Source organism: Culex pipiens, chromosome 1 (genome assembly GCF_016801865.2).
Source record: "Culex pipiens pallens isolate TS chromosome 1, TS_CPP_V2, whole genome shotgun sequence".
Taxonomy (NCBI): domain Eukaryota; kingdom Metazoa; phylum Arthropoda; class Insecta; order Diptera; family Culicidae; genus Culex; species Culex pipiens.
The window spans coordinates 120,706,019-120,724,068 of NC_068937.1; the positions used below are offsets into that span (position 1 = coordinate 120,706,019).

The 18,050-nt window shown below is 42.0% G+C and overlaps 3 protein-coding genes and 1 long non-coding RNA gene across 4 annotated transcripts; 2 read left to right on the plus strand and 2 right to left on the minus strand.

The window, feature by feature from the left end:
• Nucleotides 1–4,305: 4,305 nt before the first annotated feature.
• LOC120423308 (antigen 5 like allergen Cul n 1-like) lies at nucleotides 4,306–5,337 on the plus strand. The gene is made up of 4 exons (XM_039587073.2): nucleotides 4,306–4,378; nucleotides 4,431–4,702; nucleotides 4,766–5,007; nucleotides 5,063–5,337. The coding sequence occupies exons 1-4, from the start codon at nucleotides 4,333–4,335 to the stop codon at nucleotides 5,310–5,312; spliced, it is 810 nt and encodes a 269-aa protein (XP_039443007.1). The 5' UTR covers nucleotides 4,306–4,332; the 3' UTR covers nucleotides 5,313–5,337.
• Nucleotides 5,338–5,339: 2 nt separating this feature from the next.
• Nucleotides 5,340–6,620, minus strand: LOC120423309 (venom allergen 3 homolog). The gene is made up of 4 exons (XM_039587074.2): nucleotides 6,461–6,620; nucleotides 5,971–6,242; nucleotides 5,663–5,904; nucleotides 5,340–5,604 (listed from the first exon to the last, which is right to left on the minus strand). The coding sequence occupies exons 1-4, from the start codon at nucleotides 6,477–6,479 to the stop codon at nucleotides 5,361–5,363; spliced, it is 777 nt and encodes a 258-aa protein (XP_039443008.1). The 5' UTR covers nucleotides 6,480–6,620; the 3' UTR covers nucleotides 5,340–5,360.
• A 2,519-nt stretch (nucleotides 6,621–9,139) lies between these two features.
• Nucleotides 9,140–13,482, minus strand: LOC120423299 (antigen 5 like allergen Cul n 1-like). The gene is made up of 4 exons (XM_052706030.1): nucleotides 13,464–13,482; nucleotides 13,143–13,399; nucleotides 12,840–13,081; nucleotides 9,140–9,706 (listed from the first exon to the last, which is right to left on the minus strand). Exons 1-4 carry the CDS (start codon nucleotides 13,480–13,482, stop codon nucleotides 9,463–9,465), a joined length of 762 nt encoding a protein of 253 aa, XP_052561990.1. The 3' UTR covers nucleotides 9,140–9,462.
• A 136-nt stretch (nucleotides 13,483–13,618) lies between these two features.
• On the plus strand, nucleotides 13,619–16,272 carry LOC120423317 (uncharacterized). The gene is made up of 2 exons (XR_005606220.2): nucleotides 13,619–14,583; nucleotides 14,644–16,272. It is a non-coding gene; the product is annotated as an uncharacterized LOC120423317 (long non-coding RNA).
• Nucleotides 16,273–18,050: the final 1,778 nt, after the last annotated feature.

The following is an 18,050-nucleotide window of genomic DNA, read 5'->3' on the forward strand; positions in this document are numbered from 1 at the left end:
GGGTTCGTTCAACAATTACATCCATGAATAGCGGGAGGGGGAGGGGTGTATAGGGTTTATGACAGCTCATGTTAAAGGTATAGGAAAAATGCCGGACAAGTGGGATACGTAATATTTGAACAAACCCTTAACGTCGAGATAAGCAATTCTCTACCAAAACCGGAAATGGATTTTATTTGTATTTTTTTATTTGACTCAAACTTTGTGGGAATGACCGAAGAAGCTATTTTGTGTCATTGGTCCACCCATACAAGTCTCCATACAATTTTGGCAGCTGTCCATACAAAAGTGGTACGTACTTATTCAAACAGCTGTAACGTTTGAGTGAATTTTCTGATCAATTTGGTGTCTGGGCTAAGTTGTAGGTATTGTTGAGGACTATTAAGAAAAAAATTGGTACACGGAAGAAAAAAAATCAATGTGAATGAATAATTTGTGAAATTTTCCGAGCTTTTTCATTCATTATTACGCCCTTCTAAAATGTTAGTCATGATTATATTTTTTTCAAAACATTTTTTTCGAAAAGATGAGAAAATTTCACGAATGTTTCATGTTTTAACATTGAAAATCGGACCATTAGCTGCTGAGATAGCATTAGAAAATGGAGTGTTGTTTGGGTGAGATTTAGCAAACTTCAATTTTAATTCTTGTTCATTTTCTTTAAACCGCTATATCCCAGCAACCAGTGGTCATATCTTCAATGTCTCTTTGACATTTTTTTGCAAATTTTATGAAATTAAAAAAAATCGGAAATGGTCACTCTTTTAAAAAATCGATGTATTTCGCTAAAATCAAACATTCGATGGCTATAAATTTTTATTTTTGCATAAAATTAAATTTTTTTTCAAAAATCACTATTTTTTTCCAAAAGTCACTATTTTTTTTCTAAAAGTCATAACTCGGCGGCAGATTTTTTTTACCATACTTCTCTATGGCTCAAAACTAGAGGTGGGCAAAAAAAGAGCGAGCCGCTCAAAGAGCCGGTTCACTAAAAAGAGCGAACGAATCGTGGCTCAGAAAAAAAGAACCGCGGTTCTTTTTAAACTTCGGTCTTTTGAAAGAACCGTTTCAAGATGGCATGATTTATGTTATAAATAAAATTTATTGAATTAAAAAAAAAGTTTTAAATTTGTTTTTGAGAATTGAAAATGCAATTTCAAATATTTCAATGCTAATAAAAATGTATCTCAAAAGTGAATGATTGTCTAAACAAAATGTAAAAGAAAATCATTGTACAACTGATTGTACACTAATGTATTACCAGAACACGAATTTGAGCATTTCAAATTGCATAATTTGTAAAATATTACCAAAAATCTACTGAATAGTTTAGAGGTTTTTGAAAAAAAATCATTTTGTCCGATTAAACTTTAGCGTTTCTAGACTTTATCGATTAAATCAGAATGTAGAAAAGATTTCACAGAATATTTTTTTCAAATAAAACATCAGCATTAGTTCGATTCTTGCAGAAATAAACGTAATAAAAAACAATTTTTCAGCATCCTAGATTTAAGTTTGGATGCCATTCAATTACTCGAATGTTTAGGTTCGAGTAGAAATCTTGACAAAGAGACCACCAAGACTTATGGTTTCCAAAGGCATCTTCTCGTTTTCAGTTTTAATTTGTTTTATCAAATAATTTATAAAAGTCCAATGTAAAATAAGTTATAAAATCACACGATTCTAAAAAAACCCTTTTTATCCAAACTTTGAAAAAGAGCGAAAGAGCCGTTCAAAAGAGCGGTTCTTTTTAATAAGCGAACGAAAATGAGCGGCTCCTAAAAAAAAGCGGTTTTGCCCACCTCTACTCAAAACTTTCTAAAACATGTAAAAAAATCTCGAAAATAAAAAAAAACATATTTTGGGAAAATGAGTTTTTTGCCAAACTATAGTTAATTAAAAAAAACGAAAAAAAAATTTTCGTGCACCTATATTTTTAAAATAGATCAGAAAATTCACTCAAAAGTTACAGCTGTTTGAATATGTACGTACTATTGTTGTAGCCTTGTACTGCCCACCATTGTAAAAACGGCTAATAACCACTTTTGGCAAAAACGAGATATTAGCACCCGGTGGTAGAGAATGTTCCAACGCATCTTTTGAAACTTGAATTTCACTGGAATATTGTTTAAACTTGGCTGACGCTGCGAAAAACCAAACGACTAAAATGCCACTCTTATGGGAAATTGCCTTGACGGAGATTTGGTGACAAACACTAAAACGCGTTTTTCTCGGAAAACTTGATTTGGCATAATAGCCGAATTTTCAATCATGGGCAGTGTATGGGTAAACCAATGACACAAAATAGCTTCTTTGGTCATAGGGAAGGCCCCCACAAAGTTTGAGCCAATTAAAAAAATACAAAAAATAAAAATGGTTGAAATCGGCCGATTTCGTAAAGAATTGCTCACATGACAGTTTGCATTATGTGAGCGGAAGAGCACGTTAAGGTGAAACGGGAAGGCGCCGCCATCTTGACACCACGATTTAAGTTTTTAAAAGCAGTTTTAGGGAAAATGCCGTAACTAAAACAAGTTCTGTGTGTTTAAAGACGATTATGAAGTCGATAGCAAGAAATCTGTCGAGTTCAGAAATTCATATAAGTTGAACAGAAGTTGTCTAAGAACTGGCCTCCCGTTTCACATTGACAAGAGTAAGAGAAGAATAAGATAGAGTCATGAACCCTAGATCATGACATTTAGTCAGATTAAATCTGTCAATTCATTCAAAATCTTGTAATACCTCGCTGTCTTACAAAATTTAGACTTTTTATTGTGACTTCTTCACACAATTCAAAATTCGTAAATCAATTGTAATTGATCGCTCAATCACGTCACGAAACGTTGCAGAGCGAATGAGCCATATCGTGATGTGTTTCCACCCCGTTCAGTAACGTATAGGACAGTCTTGCGTGGCATCATCGCTAAATCACTGCTACGATACATATAATAAAACCTTGGTAAAATCTTTATCGAATATGTTTTCTTTGTGGCTGTCGGAGAATGAAGCATTCGACAAAAAATAAATGACTCCCCCACTTCTTGCAGAAACTTGCCATAAAATAAAATAGAAAGACAACAATTTCATATTCAAATTCCAAAAAAGCTTGCAGCTAGCGCGCACAAAATGATGACAGTAGTGCAAAAAAAAAGAGATAGCTCCTTTTCTTCACTCCAGCAAGGACGAAATGAACGAAGGCGAAATTTATGGCTACACACATGAGAATCATATAGAAAACGGGAAATATCTATCATTTAAATGAGTATCATCTATCTTAATACGGCGCGGGTGGGTCGCGGGGTGGGAAAATGAAAACGATTTTCTGCACTTTGCTGCCACCGATAGAACAACTCTGGAGCAACATTTGAAAAGGGCGCATACGCATTTTGACAGCTGGAACCATTTCACAAATTCTAAGGCTTTATGCAAATTTTTCACGAAATTCGAATTGTTAAGCAATAGCTGGCCTCCCCAGCTACCATTTAACACTTCAGGTTTTGTCTGGGACTTTGCAAAGCAGTCCAAGCTTCCAATATAATTATGTAAACTAAATTCGGAAATGAATCAGCAGGATGGACGAATTACTTTTGTGTGTGTAATTATTCCATTACCAATATCATTAATGAACCAGTCTACACCCAAAACTGGCAGCGCTAGTCCGAGAGAATGATGGTCTCGAGTCGAGAGAATAGTGGTACCATTCACGGACGCAGAGAACACAGCTCGAGATGGGTGATAGAACTATTCTCTCGAGGTTCATTTGCAAAAAAAGTTCATCCGTCAAACAAAAAACCAAAAGTGTCGACAACGGGACTCGAACCAGAGACCTTTGACAAACCAATCCAATGACTTAGCTGCCTCGGCCACCACAACTTGGTGACCAAGGAGAAGTCAGAAGTCGATGTATGACACTTGTTGGAGATTTATTGATTCAACTAACGAATGAACTCATTTGTTATGATGGTGTGAGTTGGTACCATTATTCTATCGATTTTGGCACTGATCCCTCAATAAATTTTGAGAGAACGATTATCTCGATTCTGAATTTTGGGTGTACGTATCCGGGCCAGCGTGTGGTGGATGTTACACCGGCTGTAGCACCTATTATTCCGGATTGTGCCATGAGAATGAAATTGTTTAATAAATGTTTGTATGAAACTAGAATGTCATTCTGCCCAATAAAATGAGAAATTAGAGATACGTCTCCGTATTTTTATTTTACTAATTAAATTGACGTAAACATTTGCATGAAGCAATCTGTTCGAAAAACACCTGTAGGCTTAAAACAAAACATGAGTTTTATTATATATAGCTTATTACTTGCTCTGAAGCATGTTTAGTTCGAGGTATACCACCATCATGAAGCTTTTACCATCAGGTAAGTTGGACAACCAACCTTAAACGATGACCAGCTCCCTTTCCCCAAGCAGTACTACTTTGGACCGCTCTGGTCATCGCAGTCCAAGCGACTAACTACTGCGATCGGAAGTTATGCCGCGGCAAAGGGCGCCACATTGCCTGCAACGGACTAACCCAGCTGGCACCGAGCTGTGGATCATCAGCGCGCGAAATCCCACTAGATTCCCACAAGCAGGCCATGATCGTGGCCCTGCACAACACTTTCCGCAGCCGTGTTGCTAGTGGACGAGTCACTTCCTCCAGCAATGGGCGCCTTCCGCCGGCTGCTCGGATGGCAACCATGGTCGGTTTGCTTTGTTTTTGAAAGGGGTGCGTTTAGTGGTTCACTCTTTGGAGGTTCTTTCAGCAATGGGATGCGGAACTGGCCAGCGTTGCGGCGGCCAACGCTCGGCGCTGTAAGTTGGAGTACGACACGTGCCGCAGTACCGATCGGTTCCCGCTGGCCGGGCAGAACATTGCGCTGATCGGAAACTTTGGCCGGGCGAGAACCGATGCCGAACTGGTGATGCTGGTCATCTCGGACTGGTTCGCCGAGTACGAGGACGTCGAGATGGGACAGCTGGAGAGCTACAATGTGCGGAAGGGAGGGTAAGGTTGACTAGGCTTGTTTTTTAGGTTATGTTTTAAAGGAAGTCGTTTACAGACCGAGGGTTGGCCACTTTACGCAGATTGCGGCGGACAGGGCAACCCACGTGGGATGCTCGTTGGTTAGCTTCCAGCAGGCGTTCACGACCCAGTGGTTGTTTGTTTGTAACTATGCCATCACAAACATCCGGGAGGAGCCGGTTTATGTGGGTGGAGCTCCATGCTCCGGATGCATGACCGGATGCAACGACAACTATCCCGGTCTGTGCAACGTGGAGGAGGGAATTGAGGCAAAGTATTGGGATTGATGAATGATTAAACATACTTTTGACCTGTCAAAAAAAGTTTTATTTCTCTTACGGCTTAGCTACAATATTCTCGGTTTGGTTACACAATCCCGGGTACTTGGAATTGCAACCCGTCGTACATTTGGAACAGGCCGTTCCTGCGACATAAACCGGTTGGTTAATGATATTTGTGAGCGCGTAGTTGCACACAATATAGTCTTTCGTGTACTGGCCCTCCTTAAAACGCACCATGGCGCACCCAACCCGAGTGGTTCTATCGGAAACGATCTGGGTAAAGTGTCCGATTTGGGGTCTGAAATTAACCCAGAATAAGCTTAAAAAAATTTAAAGTTGACATTCCCCATACTGACCCAGTCCACGAACTTGGATACTTGGCGATTACGCTGGGATTAGCGTCCTTGAACTCCGAATACCAATCGTTGACAAAGCCGGTGATCAACTGGTTGACGCCAAACGTCATTCCATAGTACCACTTCATGGCGATATTTTGTCCAGCATACGGGAATTTCACCGTGTTCCGGCAACGGTCGTGTCCGTAGACGCATCGTCTCGCGTTGGCAGCGGCAATATTCGCCAACTCTTGGTCCCATTGCTTCAAAGAAGAAGAAAAACGTAATAAACTACTAAACGCACAAAAACGTCAAAAACCGCCTCTCACCAGTGTTGCCATCCTCGATGCTTGTGGGTAGAATGCATTTGTCTTGTAACTTTGCTTGCCGGAAGCGATCGTGCTGCGAAGTTTATTGTGCAGGTCCAGGATGAGAGCCTGATTGGCGGCGGTCAGTGAGAATTCCTGAGATCCGGAACCACACGAGGCGGACAGCTTGGTCAGCCCGTTGCACGCGATGTGGGGGCCTCCATTGGAGCATAGGCTCGGGCTGCAGTAGTTAGTCTGCTGGGTGGATAGACCAACGCAGACCAGGGCGGAGACTGTAAGTAGTTGAAGTACAGCTTGTTATTAAGTTTCTTCCGTTCTATGGTTCTATACAAAGTTAAAACGGTCAATAATAAAGAATGTTATAAATATGGCTTGACAAATTATGTTGGCCAAATCAAACAAATGAAAACTAAGGTTAAACCGAAATTGCTCGATAAATGCAACTCGAGTGTTACTCGTGATAGTCAAAACACCTCTATTACGGACTCACCTATTGTCAGTAGATGCATCGTGTATTCGCTTCGCTAAACTGACGATTTTTGCCTCAGTTGTATTCAATTTTATATAGCCCGTGGGAGACTGATTATAATCCACTCCAGATCTACTTAATTCCAAATTGAGGCTTTTGCGGTATAACGGTGACAAATATCCTGCCAATTGTCTAAATATGGTTAGCGTTCGCCGTGTTTGTTGTGTTTGGTTTAAAACAAAATGATTTACGTAAAAACTGTTGAAACAGTCACGTATTCTTCAAAATTGTGTCAACTTGACACTATTTTTTTAATTTAAAGTCCAAAAGTTCGATGGCTAATAAAATTAGAAGTAATCAAAAATATAAAATTCAAAATGGCAGGGGAATTACGTTTCATATTTCTAATTGTTAAATTAGCATTTTTTGAAAATTAAAAAATTAATGATTTTTTTCCTTTACCTTACCTTACCAACAAGAAGCCAGTCGGAAACATGTTCTCATCACCAGCGCTTGTTTAATTACATGAATATTAAAACACTTGTGCTGGCACACTTGGAAAATTGAAATTAAATTAAAATTTCTTAACCCTTTTCCTCATTCCTGAATACCCGGAAACCTTCGGAGCATACTCGCCAAAATCCCACATGAATCCTCACACTCGCATCCCCGCTAGGACGACCCAAATTCTTTCGCTATAAATTTTCATAATTCATTAAAATAGATTAGAATTCGCCCGAGAGTTCGCTCGAGAGCACTTGACGATAAAAAGCACTCCATTTCTTGGCGGAAAAAGTGTACACCAAAACGACGTATGTGCGCCGTCCTCCCCCTTATTAACGTCAATAATTCATTTTTTATGGCTAAATGAGCACGTGTGGGCAAGTTTTGTATGGGGTTTGGGTTAAACGGAAAACTGAAAAACTGTACAGAATAAATCAAAGCTGCGGACCCCCTGTCCTCATGTCGATGGGAAAAAATCATTCCAAGAGATGAAAAAAAAAACTGCTAAATTAAATAAACTTTTCGGAAAATAATTTCCGCACGTGATTTATGGCAATCCAAGCAAGCTTGCTAATCCTTTCACTCGCACTCACACGCGTACCCTGCAGCATCCCAAAGTGGTGACATTTTGGCTTGCTAGGTTCGTTTGGGGGAAAAGGGGTTGAACTTGTTGAAATGTAACCATTTCATATGACCTAACCTCAAAACTCCGTCCCTCGTTGTTCGGGAGGATTATGATGGGACGCACGAGGAGAAAGTTTCCGCTCGGTCATTAAAAACACTGTCGTCGGAACCATCATCGATTCGGAATGGTTATTTTCACCGCAAAGGGAAAGTTTTCTGGGTTGAGATTAATTGACACCATCGCGCTCTGGAAAGCTAGATAAGTCCTCTTACAGGACGAAGAAACTGTAAGCAACTTCTGATAAGTGGATTTTGATGGGTAATCTGAAATGGGGATGTAAAAGTTGTTGGCAAGATGGAGTTTTGCTCTCAATGACTGTTCACGGTGTTGTAGCAATTATTCGCACCAAATTTAGTGAAATGCAGTGATATTTTACGCCATTGTGGTTAAAATCTGGGTGGTTTATTCCAACTGTCAAAGTTTCTATAATAAATTTTACTATATTGAAATTCCTTTAGGTATACTTTTGACAGATTTTTTCAAATGCCATAATGGCAAACATATCTTTATAGTTCATGCTATTTTAGTCTTATCTGTCTTATTACAAAATGAAAACACTGTAACACTCGTAGTCTCGATTGCGATATTTTCGTTTTATAGCAAGCACAATAAAACTCATTTTGATGGCTTCGCTCACAAAAAGTGCAACTCTGCAATTGTCTTCTCCTATTCAGATCTTCCGTTTGAGGTCAAAACCACCGTCGTCTATCCAACTATAGTCGGAAAAGTTTAAAGTTTTCCACCATGTCACTGTCATCGATAAAAACTCGTTCCCGTCCGATAAGTTCGCACAGGGGGGTTGGGGTAGGGTGGCCAAAACTTTCCCTTCCAAAGAAAGTGAGAAAACAAAACCGACATTCTTTTCGGGAAAATTTCGCAAAACAAAACACACAAAAGAGCGACATGCAATTTCCAGCCAAAAGTGGGAGGAAACCCGGGATGAAGATAATTTTAAATTAAATTAAACTCTCGCAGCGAATTTCGCTTAGAATTGTTCTATTGTTTGCAAGTTTCGAGCTGCCCAACCCTCCCAGCGCTTTTCCTCGCGGGAATTTTCCGCAATCCTGTCGTGACAAAGTTTTCTTCCGCGAACCTTTACGCCACCTTCATCGTCGGATCGTGCTCGTCGTGATAGGCAATGGAAATAGCTCAACTCTTGGAATGATAATGGAAAATTGGGTGGTACGAAAGAAATCTTCGAAATAGAGAATTAATCCTTTTGCTGCGATTGTACTGCTGCAAGTGGTCATTCACTGGGAACACTGCTGGTGGTGAAAGTTTTTTTTTTTACAAAAGGGACGTTTTGGGTGTACTGAACACGTGCATCACTAATTACAAATTGATGATGTGACCAGGTTGACAAACATAAGAGAACAACAGAGGACAATGAACTTGATTTCAGTTTGAGGTACGTTCTTTGAAAAATATTGTATTTCCTTATTTTACACCTTCAATCTAGATTAAAAACCTAATTTTTTTTCCATTTGTCTTTTTGACAACAAGTTCTGAGTACCATTTTGCCCGCCATCCCCGTGGAAATCGTTTCAGCTGGTTGGCATGTTTTTACGAAAAATTAAAATCCATCAGCTAGCTCACGTTTCGCTATGGACTTTTAAGTTGTCACGATTGAATCGTTCTTCTTCGGTCCCTCCTTAAAACCCGTCATTTGTAGTTTAAAAAGAAAAGCTAAAAGCTGCGACAGGGAACACAAAGCTGGACGCCAAAACTTTTCAGACTATCGCGATTGTTTTATTCTTCAGGCGTGGGGATTTGGTTTGAGGAAGAGTTGAGCTACGTGCAGCTGTGACTTAAATCTTTAAAATTAGTTACGATCTTATGGTTTAGCAATGACTATTTCATTTGTGTTGCAAAGTCCTGGGTATTTAACGCTACAACCCGTGGTGCACTTGGAGCAGGCTATGCCCGCCACATACACCGGTTGACCGATTAGATTAATCAGTGCGTAGTTGCAAACAAAGTACTGGTTAATCCAGGTGGTATCGTAATATGTGACCAACGAACATCCGATGCGGTTGGTCCGATCCGAGACAATCTGCGTGAAGTGGCCAATGTCTGGACTAACCAACAAATGTGGAACAAAAAGTTACTAAACGCACCCTCTTCCAACACTAAGTGTATCTTACCCTGGGTGCAGAATAGTTGTCCGCAAAGCGGCCTCAATTTAGAACTGTCAAAGCGGAACCAATTTACTGTTCGCATAATTATACCAAGAAGTGGCAAGTATTGTGATCGATCTATAATTTATTTAGTCAGGAATAAAAAAAAAATCGATGGCTATTGAGGTATTCGAAGTCAAAACATCTTAATAAGAGGGTTGAAATCGAGATTGGCACACGCAAAACCGCCAATGGGAATTTTCTGAGCATTGGTATAAAATTCTTGAACATTGGATGGTCATAAACGATCATGCGCATTTGATGTTCAAAGCGCTTTGCCCATCCGATGTTCAAAATGCTTTTTGACAATTTGACAGCACGTTTGAGTGTATGCGTGCCTCCGCCGACCAAAAGTTTGATGTTTTCTCTATTCACCACTGGTGGCGCCACTGTACGTAGCAGCTTGTGGGGCTAGTTCCGCTTTTCGCCACCAGAGGGATTTAGTCGATATCCCAAGACACAAACCAAAAATCATCAAAGAATATTTATCGAAACAGCCAATTTGTCCTGGTAAACCAAAATTCAAACTAAACCAATCAAAATTACCAAGAAATCAAGATCAAATTAGTTTAAATTTTGGTTTAGCAGGACAAATTGGCTGTGTCGATAAATATTCCTCCCAAGAGAGAACATAAATTATCGAAAAACATACAGCACATTTTTTATTAGCTTTAACATAATAAATAAATTTCCTTGTTTATATAAAGTAACACAACCTATTGCATGTTTTTCTGTCGTTTTGTCATCTCTATGACAATAATTTACAACGAGTCTGATGGCACCAGTTTCAGATCACGCTGGACCATTTTGCCCTTGCAGTCGATCACATTTCCGGCGTTTGACAGTAACGTTTGCAGATCCGAGCCGGTGATTCCCTCGAGAAGTCTAGTTTCGGTGTTGTTGACCGGTTCCCCGAATCGGCGACGACGCTGGGGCTTGCTTCGACGGAGAAGCAACACGCATCTTCTTGTGCTCGTAGTTCGTCTGGCCCACCCGTGCTGTTAGACGAAACCCGGACCCCGATGGGAGGGATCCTTCCGGTCAAGATCGCGATCGCGGCTGCTGAAGGTACGATGACGCGGTTCGCGGTCGGGAAGGTTTGCGCGTGCCGCAATCGTTCGTAGAAGCGCAGCGGAGATCGTTGCCGGCCAGGACTGCATCTTCTAAGTAGGCTTCTAGAGAGCAGTCTCGGTGAAGGGTTGCGGGAGCGTTGAATGTATCGGTTGTGAACTGGACTTGCACCAACTCAGCGAGGAGACTGTCGACGGCAATCGGGCCTCGGCGTCGGTCAGGCGAGCTTGCTCGACAAGATTCAGGTTCAGTCGTCGCGAGTAGTGGCCAATGGTTTAACGTGGTGATCATCGCCGGGGTGGTTCCCATTTTGATCGCTCGTAGAAATGTTCTGCTCTGAGTGCATGCTGGAAGTCAGTAATTCAAGTCATTCAATTTATTCGGTAAAAATGTCATTCAACCTTACCAAGAAGATGCAGCTGGTGATCGTATTTTCGCACAGCACGCAGTGGTAGCTCGTCACGCTAAGAACTGGTGCCTTCAATCCCATAACGTACTCCAAACCCACCTTCGACCCTTCCTTGACACGGTCGACGGCAATCCGCAACTCGGCCACCGGTTTCACGCAATTCTCCAAGCCTGGTAAAATGTTCAGAAGGATTTTTTTAAGACACAGTACTTGATCGATAACTGGGCTGGGAGCATGAATCGAAAAATGACGAGGGGATCGCAAATGCAACATACCTATGTTTTGATTTAAAAAAAATATATAAGTATCTCTAAATCATTTTTTTGACTCTTCTTGTGATTGTTTTTGTAACATTTGGTTGACGCCCAATTGAAAAGCATCTTAATTAGACAACGCCTAGTTATCGAACATGTACTGTACAAATTCTATGAGAGCACTCACACTTGTTTTCCAGCGCTGAAATTTTCTGAAACGTGCTCACCGTCCGTACCGATGACAAGATAGCTCAGCCGGTTTTGGTTCTTCCGGTGGACAATGTGCTCCTCGAGCAACGCGATCCTCCTGGTGGTTCCCCCGAGCTGGTTGTTCTCAAAGTCGATCTCCGACGACGGAAAGAGGGAGGAAAAGGAAGCAAGCGACCTTCTTGGTTGACAGCAAACACTTATTGTCACGAAGCATTCCCCCGGGGAACTGGACTTTTGGCCAAGCTGTGGCGAACACCGGAATGCCCACAAACTCCGTTAAATCCGACTCGGCAGACGCGCAAAGTAAAAACTGACAACGCGAAAAAACAAAAACGTCAAACTGGTAGCAAAAGAAGAACAGGCTATTAATTTTAAAAAGGCCGAAGAAGAATTTCTTCGCTTGACAGTGGCGGTGTGCAAAAAAACACGCACACTAACACAAAAAACTGCATCGTATGATTAAGAGTACGGTGGTGTTGGTAATTTTTGAAACGCTTTGAGCATCCGATGCTCAATAATTTGAACATCAGATGGGTTATTGTGATTGAGCATTCAATAGTCACCGGAATTTCTTTGCGTGCATAATTCGTCGCTAAAATTTTATAATCGCTATGTCTCACGAAAAACCTATGTTTATGACGCTCTTTTAAATGTTAGCGACGAATTATCAATAACTATGAATAGTACTTTCCAAATAATATTGGATAATCTTACTCCGATATTATCACTACACATAATCTCGGAACTTCCATTCGGTTGCTCTTCTGATTCACGAAATTCCACCCACTTTTGACACAATTTTTCATCACGTGGAAAACAAAAAAAGGCCTCTTTTGGCCGCCCATCGTTTAGTCCACGAAGAAAAAAGTGCGAAGCACTTAATTTTTCATCGAAAACATCAACATCAACAGATCCAAAATGTTTTATAATAATTCACTTCAGCAGCAAAAAATATGTCACGCTTGAGCTTGAACATAGCCTTCTACTTTGTTTATGTTTACAGCTGTAGTGCAGTTGTATTAGTGGGGAGCAGTGGGGAGCTTTCGAAAATCACGTTACGCATTCTGTCTTTTCAGCACCCAGATCTTACCCGTTATAGCCCCTTGGGTACTTGGCCAAAAAGGCTGGCGTAGTGAGGGTGTATTCCGAGTACCAATCGTTGATAAAGTCCGTAATCTGTTCGGTAACTGTGAAGGTTAGCGCGTAGTATGAAAACAATCCGATATTTTGGCCGGCGTACTGAAATCGCACTGTTGACCTGCACTCGTCATGCCCGTAAATGCATCGTCGGGCGTTGGTTGCAGCGACCGTGGCCAATTCGGCGTCCCATTGCTGTAAATTACAAGAAAAGTTAAACCGCTAAACGCACCCCGCGCGTAAACGTCAAACGAACCAGTGTTGGCATCCGGACGGCCTGCGGAAAGAACGCATAGCGGGTATAGTTTTGCAATCCCAGCGCCACCCTGTTGCGAAGCTGGTTGTGAAGATCCAGGATTAGGTCTTGGAAAGGGGCGAGATTGACTTCCTGGGCTCCGGGGCCACAGGTGGAGGACAACTTGTTCAATCCGTTGCACGCGATGTGGGGTTCGCCAGATGGGCACAACTTTGGGTCACAGTAGTTGGTCTGTTGACTGGATAGACTGAAGAAGCCTGCAACTAAAACTATTGCATTTTTTAGTCAAGTAAAATATAATAACTGAATTCACAATCTGACCTATCACTGCCCGAATCATTTTGGTGATGAACTGATCGTTCCCGTAAAAGCCGATGGACTTTTATACCCTGAATCATCATACTCTTTTGTTTTGTTGTTGATGTTTATTTGTATTGAGGTTAAACATAAACACTCAACCGACGACACGACAAGACACTCGGAGGAAAATCCTTATTAAAATGTTGTCCCTCCGTGAATTCCGTGAAATCACCGTGACTCAGCAAAGTCACGGTAACTTTGAGGAACCCCTCGGTTTTCGTCGAAATAAATGTTCCTCGCAGCACTGCTTGGTGTTAAATATTTACAATTGGGAAAACAGCTGTTTTGTGTTTTGATTGATTTTTTTTTTCGTTTGCGTTCCGCATTTCGTCCGTAATTCCGTTTTTAGCAACAAAAAAGTGTAATTCCGGCACGTAGAAAGACCAACCTGGTTCAAAGTGATCTACAACACCAAGTGAGAGTCCTCCCAGAAGTTAATCTTCGGTAGTTTTTTCCCGTTGAAAGCTCTCCCATTGCAAATGCTCCGAAGAAACCGCCTGAAAAGTCGGCGTGTTAGCTGGCTGAAAAAAAAGAGAAGCGGCCAACGGCCGCTATTGCTTTTTACGGCTCGGATGAAAAGAAGTCCCCTTGGAGAAGAGGAAGCTGTTAGCAGCCGCCGCAGAGAAACAGACAGCGGAGCTGGGTCTGGCTGCAGCTGATTCAAAGTGTGCTGCTCCGAGTGCCTTTTCTAATCCCTGTATGTCCACTCTCAGCCAGCGCCACAACCTGCCATTTTGTAACGGTCGTTGTCCCATCCAGCACCTACCATAGCCCGGCAACCTCGAAACAACACAAACCGCCACGATGGCCGGTTCTTCCGCGACCGGCTGTTCAACGAAGTGCCTTTCCAGTGTGATCTCCGGCTCGCTCTGAAGATCATCCCGCCCCTGGTTGCCGACTCCGGCAATGGCCACCGGGTCATCGTTGTGTCGAATCTTACAGCCAGTGCTGGTAGAACCGAAAATCTTGCCAATGATTTCTCCGAAGACGCCGGCAGATGCGGAAGCTCACGCACAAGGAGCGATTCATCTCGAAGCGGACTCAATCTTTTGCGAGGCAATTGAGTTGCAGTTAAGTAAAGGTATGGAAACGGTACGCACTTTGTCTTATGTTATGTTTAATTTTTGATTTTTATTTTAAGAACTGTAAAAAGCTGACCAGATTCACCGGTGGCGTTGAAAACCACCGGAAAAGGACAAATAGCCATCAACCAACGGTGCTTCATCTGTATAGATTAAGATCGCAGAGTGATCAGCAGTTTTTACGCCAACATTCTGGCCGGCGACTACGAACCGACCTCTCTCCAAGCTCTCGCGTATTCTCTAGGACAAAAGGTCATCGTTGTACAAACAGCGTCGGCGACACTTGCGTTGTACTACGACTAGCGCATTAGGATGTTCAAGGATCGTTGAGCATCCTGTACCAGCTGTTGTGCGGCGAGGACGTCGGGCTGTTGAGAGTGAATCCTTGTGAATGTTTTGTTTTGAGATTTCTTAGTTTTTTTAGAAGTTTCTTTCTTGTTTTTTTTTTTTTTGTAACGGTACCCAATAAAAAGCTGGTTGTTTTCTTGTTCGGATAATCCACCGAAGCAATTTGAAATCGATTTTTTGGCAGATCTTGAAGCTGGTGTCGGTGCGAGTTTCGAGGATGTTGAAAAGGTCGGCATCTTAGGGTGAAGGCCACTTCTAGCTTACTTTGGAGGGGTCAACGGGTTTTGAGAGGGCGACGGAGTGTCGTTTTTACGGAAGCTGAAGGCCTTGGGTCCACTCGTGGGAGTTAGCATGGCAACTACTCCAATGAATCCGTCCTCGTCTGACTATTTTTCAGCATCAATCATCCGTTGGGCTCTTGGATCACGTACGGTAATCAGTTCCTCATACTTTCTGGTCCTTGGTCGGCTGGACAGATAGTAGCGGGCCTCAGCCTTGAGTTCGCTGCTTGTTGAAGCCACTATACTACGTACAGCAACTTGCCGAAATCTATGCTTCGGAATCTGGGTTCCTCGGATGAATTCGAAACGCAAGAAAAAAAAAAAACACATTCGCTAGGTGTCAATATAACTTTGTTTTAGATCTCAATCTAATTGACAAAAAGGAGCGCTAATCAATAAGTGTACAAATTGTCGATTCACTGTGTCTCACCCCTCGTACCACACCCTCCAGCGTTCAAACCATCTGAAGCTTCATCAACGGACCGCCCGAATCTCCTTGGCAAAGTCTCCACCGGCGCATGTCCTCTTTTTTGTTGAAAACTTAGCCCGGCTCCGTTCCTAGTCGTACACCTTGATGCCCTGCTTTTGCTTGATTGGACTGCGGCTGCTATTCAGCATGCGTCCGAATCCGGTCACAAAGTTGACGTCACCGGCCATCGAACTCCTTAAGTCCGTGTACGAACGTTCTGGGCTATCCATGGCATCGCAATGTCGTTTAGTTTGCTCAGTTCGGCGTTCTTCGGATGGAAGTCTTCTCCTCCAGTGTCACGTCCAACGGAGAATCAGCACAAATCTTCTCGCCGTCTTGCTCGATGCAGTCGATCTCTATCGTGGTGTCGTACAACCGGACTGATTCTACAATTGGAAAGAAATTGTTTATCAAAAAGTCAAACCATATTTTATCGATTTAAAGTACAGCGTTTTCTCCTTCTTTTCGACCTCCCTCCCGACCACGCAATGTGTCGCCGTGCCCACGTACCGGTTATTGACCAGCGCCACCACAGCATGACCTAGGACCTTGGAAACTCCGTCGTAGATCCTCATCCCACACTCGTTCCGCTTCGGTTCGAAAAAAAAAATCCTCCAGCTAACTCACTACGCGGCGTAGCATCAACGGCGGTGGTTCCTCGTCGAAATGACCGGTGGTAGGTACACTGTCGTAGGTTGACTATCGGTTCCGGACGAGTGGGTGGCCGGATGTGGTCCCGGTGCTGACCAAAAGCCACAGGAAGTTACGCTTCTCCCAGGTCAGCAACCGGTCCCCGAAGTAGGCAGATCACGAAAAAATAAATGTTTTGTCAAAATGACATTTCTCGCTGTCACCAAGCAAGTGCTGCCAAATTCAAGATTTTTTTGAATTTTTTTTTGACGTTTCCACTTTGACATTTCCAGTTCCCGCGGAACCGAAGGGGTAAGCCGATTTGGTACCCACTTTTTGGAACCGAGTGGCTTGTCGTGTCGTCGACTCAACAGTAGTATGTTTCAATGACTTTGATCATGAAATGCTGCGAAGGCGATAGTTGCAAGTTTGTACCAAATCAAGTTTAAAACATACAATTGTTTATTTACTTTATCATTTGTTGTCCAAAACAATAACAGTCTAGGAACAACAACTTCGTTCATGTTGCACAACCCCGTTGCAGCTGGTTGTACACCTCGAACAAGCGCTTCCCGCGACATAAATCGGCTGAAACTGCATGTTAGAGGAGGAGTAGTTGCACACAAACGTCCGACTGGTAGCTGACTAGTGAGCATCCAATCCGTTCGGTACGATCGGTGATCATCTCGACGCTTTTTTCAAAAAGCTCATACCGCGAACCAATCGCTTATTCAATTTTTGATCTGATCTGTTTGTAATGTTGGCAATATTTTGCCCGGCGTAAGGAAAATTGTACTTGTTGTGGCACGTGTCCTGATCAGACTTGCACCTTCTAGCATTGGCTGCAGCAATAATCGACACCTCCTTTTTCCATTTCCAGAGTTTTTTTTTTGAAAATGACCAATAAACTATTTTCTTTCATATGTTTATAGGACCTAATAAAAAAAAAAACTCTAGATTTCTACAAAAAAAACAATTTGAAAGTTTGAACCACTAAACCCACCGATCAGACGTCAATAAACGTGATACCAGTGTTGGCAACCGAGCAGCTTGCGCGTAGTACGTGTGATATTCTGTAGTTTATACTTAATAAAACAATCGATATTTGATTCACACTCGAGGAACCCACGATCCATCTTTATTCACCTTCACACCCAGACTGACTCTCCTCACTTACACGCATCATCCCGTTTACCAATCACAACTGTCTGTCTCACTCGTTACACACATAATCTAGGATACCACATCCTCCCCTTCAAGGAATAAGGACAAGTGCATAGAAGTAACGTAACTCTTTCTGCAGTCAGGCATCGTTACAGTCCTCGTTCTAGCATCTGATCTTACTAGAAGCAAATCAACGGATTTCCTTTAGGCTGTGTATCCTTCCATTTTCCTCCACCGCACCTGAAAAAATAAGAGAAAAAAAAAAACAGAAAAGTACGAGGAAAAATGCAACAAACAATTTTAACGATATTAATGCCCACGAGATATCAGATCTCAAGTTATCATTCATTACTCCATTTCGAGGTATGTCTAGAAGATATCTCTAAATGTCACATATAGTCAACTCTTTGACTGGGAAACCACATAAATATTCACAAAGAGGTTGAGTAACTTTTCTACCTTCATTTCTCTTCCGTAACTTTCCTTACACCACTCCTCAGTAGCATGGAAACGAATTGAAACTCACGCCATTTACTTAAAAATTGTCAAAAAAAAAAAATTCAAAGCTGTCTCC